This window comes from Diadema antillarum, unplaced genomic scaffold (assembly GCF_040938485.1).
Source record: "Diadema antillarum isolate AM-2024a unplaced genomic scaffold, OU_Dant_1.0 seq00000089_RagTag, whole genome shotgun sequence".
Classification (NCBI taxonomy): domain Eukaryota; kingdom Metazoa; phylum Echinodermata; class Echinoidea; order Diadematoida; family Diadematidae; genus Diadema; species Diadema antillarum.
In genome coordinates, this window is record NW_027271179.1 from 1,146,749 (window position 1) to 1,156,734 (window position 9,986).

Consider the following 9,986-nt stretch of genomic DNA (forward strand, 5'->3'; position numbering starts at 1 on the left):
CCGCCCGCCCGACCGACCGACCGACCGACCGACCGACCGACCGGCCACCCGACCTCAGGATGATTCCTATATACCCCCCCTACACACTATGTGTGGGTGGGGGTATAATTAATAATGTTCTTGAAGTTCCTGTTGAAATGGCTTTTACAACCTCTGTAGATGTGAACTATTTGTCACGCTTTGCTCATGTGAGAACACCTTCCTGTCATCTCGGCCACGCCCAAGCACTCTTCCCATCCCTGGCAGCCCTCTCTTTGAAGAGCAGAGGGGGCGAGGCTGGTTGCTGGATTTGCCTGACCAAAGATGAGCATGAGCTTTTCTTTTTCCTCCCTCTCTGGCTCCTTGGCTCAGGTTTGGAGTGCTCCTGTGGAGTGTGGATGGGCATCCAGGGGATGGGGTTGCAGTAGCCCGGCTGTGGGTAGCTGGCTCTGTCATAACCTAATGCAATGAAAGCAAGATAAGCATTACAGCATATGCTTCACAGAGAAGCTTGATGACCATTTCATAAAATTCTTTTCTTGGGAGGGGTGTGTGAGGGAGGAGGTTGACATGGTAGGAATTGGGGTTCAACAGGTAATCATGATCGCAACCTTGCACAAGGTGAAAGATATTGTAAAAAATTGTCTTTGAAGAACTGCAAACAGAAGGCAACAATAAGCCCTTAACAACTGCTATTGGGCCAAATTTCAAGACCATCGTTTTTCAACTCCTGCGCACTGATAAAGCTCAACCTAGGTCACTTGAATCCATGTTCTAGTAAGTATTTCTTGCCTACCCTGGTACAAAACGCTTGAGTTATTAAGCACAGATATCTAACATTGAGAGGTTTTAGAAATACAACTGAGCTGAAAATCCTATTTCTTACTCTGGAAAAAAAAAAAAGTAGGTAAGTCATGTTTGTCTGAATAAAAAGTTAGAGTTTTTCAAGACGATCCTGATGTCTAAACTTACACCTGTGGATAATGGCTGAAAGAGACATTAACCAGATAAGCCTTTAAAGGACAAGTCCACCTTCATATACATGTGGATTGAGTGAATGCAGCAATATTTGTAGAACACATCAGTGAAAGTTTGGGGAAAATCGGACAATCCGTTCAAAAATTATAAATTCTTAAAGTATCTGCACAGTCACTGCTGGATGAGAAGACTACTAGAGTGTGTGATGTCACATGCGTACAACATTATAAGGAAAATATAAAGAGAATTTCACAAAATGTTACTTTTTGAAAAAAGTGCACATTTTCTTGGCTCATCACTGACGTATGTTAAGGGTAATATCATTCCCCTTGCCTTCTGAAAGAGGGAAGTCAAGTGTTCTTTTATTATGCGAGAAAGGTGAAAATATCTTGAATTTTCCTTATACTTTCTTTATATAGTTGTACACATGTGACATCACAAGCTGTAGTAGTCTTCTCATCCAGCAGTGACTAAGCAGAAACTTCAAAAATTCATAACTTTTAAACGGATTGTCCAATTTTCCCCAAACTCTTGCCGATGTGTTCTATCATAAATATAGCTGCATTCACTTGATCCACATGTCTATGAAGGTGAACTTGTCCTTTAAAAGCTTTCTGTATCATAACATTCTGATTATATGTATACATTTATACTCTGCATTATCGTATGATTTCTTTTCATGCCTCTGCCACAAAGTGGTGCCAGAGGCATTATGCTTTCGGGTTGTCCATCCGTCTGTCCACATTCGTTTATGCGATAACTTGAATAATATTGACTGGAATTTTACCAAACTTGGTCCAAGTATAAAGTATGATGGGGCAATTACTTGATAAGATTTTGGGTGAAATCGGCTGAAGGCCAAAGGTCAAAGGTCAAGGTCAAATCATGAAATTGTATCCGTTTACGCGATAACTCAAGACTCGATCAAGCAAATTTCACCAAACTTTGTCCAAGGATGATGTATGATGGGACAATTACTTTATTAGTTTTTGAGTGAAATCAGACAGAGGTCTAAGATCAAAGATCAAGGTCAAATCCTAAAATTTATCATATTATATACATGTATTATCTAACGGAGCTCCTCTGGGAAATTTCCTGCCAGAAGGTCAAGGCCAAACATTAAGGGGCAAAGGCCAGGCTAAAATGTTTTTAAAAAAAATCTATTGTATACTGTAATTACACTTTTTCTTCATACCTTGAAAATTACTCAATGCATACACTTAATAAAGGGTCAGTCAAAAGTCAATTACAATCCTCAATTCTCCAAATACATACAAACCTGCACTCTTAGACAATCACAGCAAACCTAATTCAAGACATTTCTGACAAATCTGTCATTTCAGTATTTTGCCAGTTATGTGAAACTGTCATCACACCTTGTGAAGACGTTGTACTATACACCTACTGGGAGAATCATGCATAATGGCGGAGGCATACCAGTCGCCATAGTGACATTTCTAGTTTCTTCCTGTGATTTGAGAAAACTTCTACATTTTACAAAAAAGGTCTGTTTATGATATATTCTGGTCTGTGCATCTGGAAACAGAGGTTGGGAGGTGGTAGACTTACCTCTCTGTGCCCCTCCTGCCTGCCATGCACTGCCTGCCGAGGGCTGGGCTCGCTTACCGGCCTGGTCATACCACTTCTGGTAGGCTGCCTCTGCCTCCTGCCTCCTGGCCCTCCTCTCCTCCTCCTTCCTCTTCTCTTCCTCCATATGATTCTGCTTCTGCCTCTTGTCCTCAGCTCTCTTCTTCTCTGCCCACTCAGAGTAGCTGGCCTGCAAGAACATTTTTACAGACGAGAAACCTGAATGTGAGCTTTCATTGCAAACTGACAACCAGGGGGTGTCATCACACACTGATACTCATGTGATGTAAAGCCATGCTTCTCAGTCTTTTTCAACCCGAGGCCCACTTTGGCTCCTACAAATGTTTTTGAAGCCCAGTTAGATCAACTATTAATCTTTTTTTATTTCACTCTTGGCCAACAATGATAATTATCAGAGAACATGAAATGACCTCACTACAGGCAGCATAAACAATTCCTTGTTTGTTCTTTTGCATACAGTATTTGTTCAGGTTCATGTGAAGTCTGTTGCACAAGATTGTATTTAGTATGTTTAAAGCATAGAGCATGTTAATGAATGGATTTTTCCCCCAAACTGATTATTTGTCTTTTACATTTACCATGCCCTCATAATCACGACATACATTTATACATGCATGGAAGGTCAATGTGCACCAATCAAGCTGATGCTAGCTCTCTTTTTTGGCTTGAATTGACACATACATATATCATATTGCATAGATAAATATATAAATCATTTTGCTTTATTCAGAGTATTCAAGGACTCAAATCCAATATATTAGCACGATTGTGCAACATTAACACTTAGTGTAAAACCAGAAGCATTTTCAGCATGAAACTTTCATGAACTGGAACTGATGGTCTTTTTCACAGCACAAAACTTTTGCGAATTGTCACTGGCATTCAATTAATTATGTGGACAAAGCCTTTCGAGTGCATTTCATTTTTGCAAATCTTGGCTCCTTGTGAAATTGAAAAAAGTTTCATACACCTGAAAACTTATAGTTTTACAGTACATGTCATGTTAACACTGCTTTCTACAAATCAGTGACGTACCTTTGCTTTATCTGTTATCCTTCGTTTTTCCTCCTCCTCCACCTTTCTCTGCATTCTCTGCAATCTCATGTTGGCTTTCTGGGCTTCTATTTCCTTGGCAGTCTTTTCTTCAATCCATACATTGACTTTAGCAGCTATGATTTTCGCCTGGGCTTCTTTCATTTTCTTGTTTTCCTTTTCTTTCATCAGCTTCTCTCGTTCCTGTTTCAGCTGTTGTGGAGCACGATACAAACATAGAGAATATAGAACTAGGTTTAAGTTGCTGCATTAATGATCTACCAATATTCAGTAGTTTTTAAAGGCATTATGCCTGACTAGAGTTCATAAACCCCCCCCCCCCCAAAAAAAACAAAAAAAACAAAAAAAAACAAAAAAAAAAAAACAAAACACAAAACTTTATCCTGCTTAATCTCATCAAAATTGATATGTCTTTTCAATGTTGGTAGTAAGAGACACCTCACACTTACAACCCTTGCTACATAGAATACATTACTATCATCTTTACACTGCTGGAAAGTGACTCATCCTTATTTCAGATTGTTTTCTCATAAAATAACCTGTAGGATACCCACTGATTCATCCATAAGGAATCTGAATGTAAGCATCCAGGGATATCTGTGTCTGATGACCAGAGACATTTGTAAGAAGTGGCCGTCAAGACTGCCAGCTTTTTTTCTTTTTGTATAAAAAACATGTTGATGATTTGAGGATGGACAGAAATAAGCAAAACTAGTGTGCAGATGGCAAATCTAATGTTTTCACTTGAGTCTCTATGTATGAATGTGTTTACGATACAGAAGTCAGTACTCTTGGGAAACTTGTACAAACTTACATAAATGTTGTACTTATGCCCTAAGCATGACAAAACACAAAGAAATTATTTGAGCTTCTCTAAAAGGAAATCAAGGCAAATTAGATAGTCTCTAGTCGTTCCAACTAGTCTTTAATATGAATCAATAATCTCCAGTGATGATCCTTTTGATCACCCTTTGCCAATTATAGCAAAAGAGATTATTTTTTCCCTGTGCATCAGTAGCAGGTTCTCACCTTGACCTTGGCTTTCTTCCTCTCCTGCTTAGTCTTCTCCACCAGCCACTTCTCCCAGGGGGAGAGTGGAGGAGGCTTGCTGGATGATGTGTGTGAGGAAGATGATTGTGACTCTATCTTGACTCGGGAGTATGTCGATGATCCACTGCGGCTCTCGGTCTCAGATTTTGATCGAGATGAAGATAATGATCTTGATGCCGACTGGGATGAATTACTTTGTAAATCAAAGAAGCAAAGAACCAAATCGTGCTATTAACACAAACCACATCTGGAATGGGATATCCTGCATTACACAACAATAAGACGTTACAAAATGATTCTATGCTGTGCACAACCAGTTTTATACCGTTTTTTTCAAGCCCTTCATCCCTTTTCACCACATACGTCACGCTGGTTGATTTGAGTCTAATCCGGAATCGATATTCTCGTGGTGAATTCTCGATCTATAGCAATTTCAGAGTCAAAGTGCTACTATTTTCTTCATACAAAACATCACAGAACTGTAAGAACAAGGTCCAAGTATTTTCTTTTTTATCATGAAGTGTCCCTTACTAGAGGTACACTTCATGAAATGCATTCATTGGGCTTTGCGCGATAGGCACACTTCACAAAGTATCCTATTTGCAAAGTTAATGATGGCTACACTTTGTGAAAATGCCTATACAGTCTCTCATGCAGTCCTACAATTAGCTTTGACAAAGTATCTTACTCTGGTTCCTGTGCCACCCAGTGCTAATTTGGCATCCTTCGGCCTCTCTTTTTTGAGTTAGTTGACAACATGTGTTTGATTATGATTGGTTAGTAAGCCCATGCAGTGTTTCCTTCATTTTTTTTTTGCTCCTTTTTTTTTCAGAATTTTTAATGCAATTAGTGAAAAAAGATACTGAGAAGCTGAATTGGATTAACAGCAGTTATCATATTTCATGTCATGTTATTGTTAATTGTGACTTGAAAGTGCACGCACCAGATATAACTTTTAAACTTGCAATGTGACCCAATTTTCAAGTTTATAATGTTATTATTAAATGGAAACAGCATACTCATGTATTTGTTGATGATAGGTAAATTGGTGATATAAACAGATATTGAAGTGGGACTCAGTAATATTGTGTGTGCATGCATTTTTTTTTTTTCATTCAGAGAATGTAAGGATTTCATTAGGACACTGATAAAACTGATAAAAGTTTTGATTACTATCATTATTTATTCAGTGCATACTTAATAAAAAGAAGAAAAGGTGTGCAGCCAAAAGGTGTCTGTCTGTCAGATGCTAGTCAGGAGATTGACTATAAAACCAGATTCAGAGTGATCCACTTTAACAAGGATGAGCTGATGTCATCCGCTTCGGGTATTCACAACATCTGACTGAATATGACTTAATTCGCAAACTAACCAAGCGAAGAGGGAGATGACAAGGAATCTGATGCCGGACCACAGTGGAGCAAGACATTAAAAAAGGAATGACATTGATTTCGCATTATGGCTTTTTCCGTGACATTTCAGACTCCACTTTATTTTTTAGAATTAAAATAATGAACACAAAATGCTGTGTTGTCTGTGAGTCGGGGCTGCATAAGCGTATAGATTAAAATCTCTGCTTGATGGCCCATAAATGATCATCTATTTACAAGAGTGCTGATGTATAAAATATTTCTTTCAGCAAGAATTCATGTGGACATGCAAAGTATCTACAATCTGAAATGGTGATTTGATAAAACTAATACTTTACAAAAGCCCATTTAAGTTTTAAAGTGATACATAATTCATTATGCAACATACCAAGATTTAGATGAAGATGCTGAGGAGTCTGGAGATTTATCCTCAAGGATGTCCTCAGGAAGATCTTGAACACTACTATGGGAGAGAACAGAGAGCAGAGAGCGTGTGGATTCTCCTGTGTCATCCAGTGAGAGAGACAGAGATCCTTTCTCTTGGTCTCTAGGCTTCCTCAACTTCTGGCCTCTAGTCTCCTTTGGAGTCGATTGTGGTATCTGCTTTAGGTCTACCTCCATGGCTGTTGCTTGACCTCCAAGATTCTTCCCGACTGGTGAGAGAAAATAATGATATCAATCTCTTTTTAATCGACTTTTAATACAACTTGCATGTAATATGCAGATTGACAAGAAATCAAGTCAGAGGACTTAAAAGGGAACCCAAACCAAATGAGCAACGTGAATTACGTGAAAACAGCAACAATTAGTAGAACACATCAGTGAAAGTTTGCGGAAAATTTGACAATCAATGGCTGACAATGCAAATGTTATGAATTTTTAAAGTTTTCTTTTCACTGCTGAATGAGGAGACTACTGGTTATGACATATGTGTGGACAATAATACAAAGAAAATTCCACAAAAATTCATTTTTCATGAAAATCACACATTCCATCTACTTTGATACTGGCATGAGCTTTAATATCATGATGTTAAGTAATTTATAAATTATTAACCTGCTTTCTGAAAGCAGATAGTCAAGTGCTTTTTCATATAATGCTAGAAAAGTGATTTAATATATATATATATATATATATATATATATATATATTCTTTTTGATATTGTTGTTGTCCACTCATGTACGTCATAACCATGATTGAAGGAAATGGAAGGCGTGCATGGTGTGTATTTCTAACGTTATGACGAGTAGACTCTATGCCACATTATAACGTTACATGATTAAATTACCAAAATTACATTCTAAAATCAGAAATTTCAAAATGGACCATGATTTAATGAAACGTATGACTGCGGTTTCATGAAATTTCACAGCAATAATTATAACTGTTACAGACATAGCTAATTATCATGTATGCACGCCGTTTTCAGAGTATGTTGTCTAGTAATATGAGGAGTCTATATCAAGTCTTTATGGTAAAGGTAACCCCGTCGCGGGGCGCTGTAACACAGTTACATTGTACGGTACGTATTTGTCCGTATGGGGTCGCTGCTGCGGTTATGGTAAAGGTAACTATACACAGCCCAGTCGCTGTACGTAGGTACGTCGCGCACAGCGTACTTACAGCGTCTGGTCGGGCTATGGTAAAGGTAGCCCCGTTGGGGCTGGTCGCAGACGCAGTTATGGTAACGTCGAGGGTGCATATTCCATGTAAAATAGGTAAGTTTTCATGCGCGAACTTATGTGTCCGGAAACCCAACCCCCCATGATACTACTGTAGAAATGCACACCATCCATGCACACCTACCATTTCCTTCTTTTATTTTACTAGATCTAGAACTAGTTGTATCACAGGTAAAGCATTCAGCACAAACACAAATATTTAGATTAACAGCACTTGCAATGCAATTCACAACAAAAAACGTAATGAGTGGGACTGACTTCACCGGACGTTTTTTTATTCTGAAGACTTACTTTACAAAATGTTAATGATGATCGATGAACTTTACCTCTAACGTTAGCTCTCGGCAGAGCACTACACGTAGATCTATCGGATCTATCTAGGCTTTACAGCACCACCATAGCACAGATCATTCACAAAACACTGCGCATGCATAAAACATTCGAAATTCAGCTGCTTGATCCCTTGAATGCTATGCGTTATGCTTGATTTTGTGCGATACAATATGCAGTGATCGATCCTTATGATGAGTGTGTTCGATCGATCGTGCCTAATTTTGACATCCACAGTGTACTACTGTAAAAGTGGATATTTTCGCGTGACTAATTTTTCGCGCTAGGCCGGGTCAGAAGAGTTTTGCGTGTTTTTTAAGACATCATGCACAGGAACGTATGGCAGGCAAAAATATTCGCATGCTTTTATTTTCGCGCTAGTTTCTGGTTGAGCGAAATGCGCGAAAATTTCAACACGGCGAAAATTTCCACTTTTACAGTAAGTATGCATCGCACCACAGCTGGATGATGAAAATCCACTCAAATGTGAGCGCCATCTGTGATCTGACGATGCGTCAAACGACGATTTGGGGGGAGGGGCATGCAATACATTGGGCGAGATGTGCTGCTGCACACCCCCCCCCCCCCAAAAAAAAAAGAAAGAAAAAAAGAAGAGAAACCCACTCAAACAAACAACGCACCAATAGGCCTAAACAAAACACAGCATCAATCATATTATTGTGCGCTTCTACTTGAACCCTTTCCAAACCTAGAAAGCCCAAGGGGAGCGCTGTATCCCTACCATTTTTCACTAATAGTCTGGGTGCCAAAGCCATTTTTGGGGCCTAACCTTGTTTTACCGTCCACCCAATGTTTTTTGATGGTTTTACCCTATGTCGAGGGTGCTGAATCCGAATCTGGATAATGCAGCTCTTGCATCCTTGAGGGTTTTGAGATATTCAAGATGGCCGCCAAAATGGCCGCCAAAACCGGAAATTCCCATGTATTTCCTTCTAAATGGTGAGAAATTGCGAACAATGATGGTTTTACTCTATTTCGAGGGTGCTGAATCCGAATCTGGATGATGCAAGTCTTGCATCCTTGAGGATTTTGAGATATTCAAGATGGTCGCCAAAATGGCCGCCCAAACAGGAAATTCCCATGTATTTCCTTTTAAATGGTGAGAAATTGAAAACAATTGATGGTTTTACTCTATTTCGAGGGTGCTGAATCCGAATCTGCATGATGCAAGTCTTGCATTCTTAATGATTTTGAGATATTCAAGATGGCCGCCAAAATGGCCGCCGAAACGGCCGCCAAAACCGGAAATTCCCATGTATTTCCTTTTAAATGATGAGAAATTGAAAACAATTGATGGTTTTACCCTATTTCGATGGTGCTGAATCCGAATCTGGATGATGCAACTCTTGCATCCTTGAGGGTTTTGAGATATTCAAGATGGCCGCCAAAGTGGCCGCCAAAATGACCGCCAATTAAAACCAGAAATTCCAATGTATTTCCTTCTAAATGGTGATAAATCGAAAACAATTGATGGTTTTACCCTGTTTGGAGGGTGCTGAATCCGAATGAGGATGATGCAACTCCGGCATCCTTGAGGATTTTGAGATAGTCAAGATGGCCAACCAAATGGCCGCCAAAACCGGAAATTCTCACGTATTTCATTCTCAATGGTGATAAATTGAAAACAATTGATGATTTTACTCTATTTCGAGGATGCTGATGAATCCAAATCTGGATAATGGAACTTTTGCATCCTTGAGGATTTTGAGATATTCAAGATGGTCGCCAAAATGGCTGCCCAAACCAGAAATTCCTATGTATTCCTTTCTAAATGGTTATAAATTGAGAACAATTGATGGTTTTACCCTATTTTGAGGGTGCTGAATCCAAATCTGGGTGATGCAAGTCTTGCATCCTTGAGGATATTCAAGATGGCCGCCAAAATGGCCGCCGAAATGACCGCCAATTAAAACC

General features: G+C 39.2%; 1 protein-coding gene across 1 annotated transcript; it reads right to left on the bottom strand.

Moving 5' to 3' along the window:
- Positions 1-205: 205 nt before the first annotated feature.
- On the bottom strand, positions 206-8,206 carry LOC139726567 (uncharacterized). The gene is made up of 6 exons (XM_071637559.1): positions 8,048-8,206; positions 6,427-6,691; positions 4,648-4,861; positions 3,601-3,810; positions 2,527-2,734; positions 206-438 (listed from the first exon to the last, which is right to left on the bottom strand). The coding sequence occupies exons 2-6, from the start codon at positions 6,657-6,659 to the stop codon at positions 206-208; spliced, it is 1,098 nt and encodes a 365-aa protein (XP_071493660.1). The 5' UTR covers positions 6,660-6,691; positions 8,048-8,206.
- Positions 8,207-9,986: the final 1,780 nt, after the last annotated feature.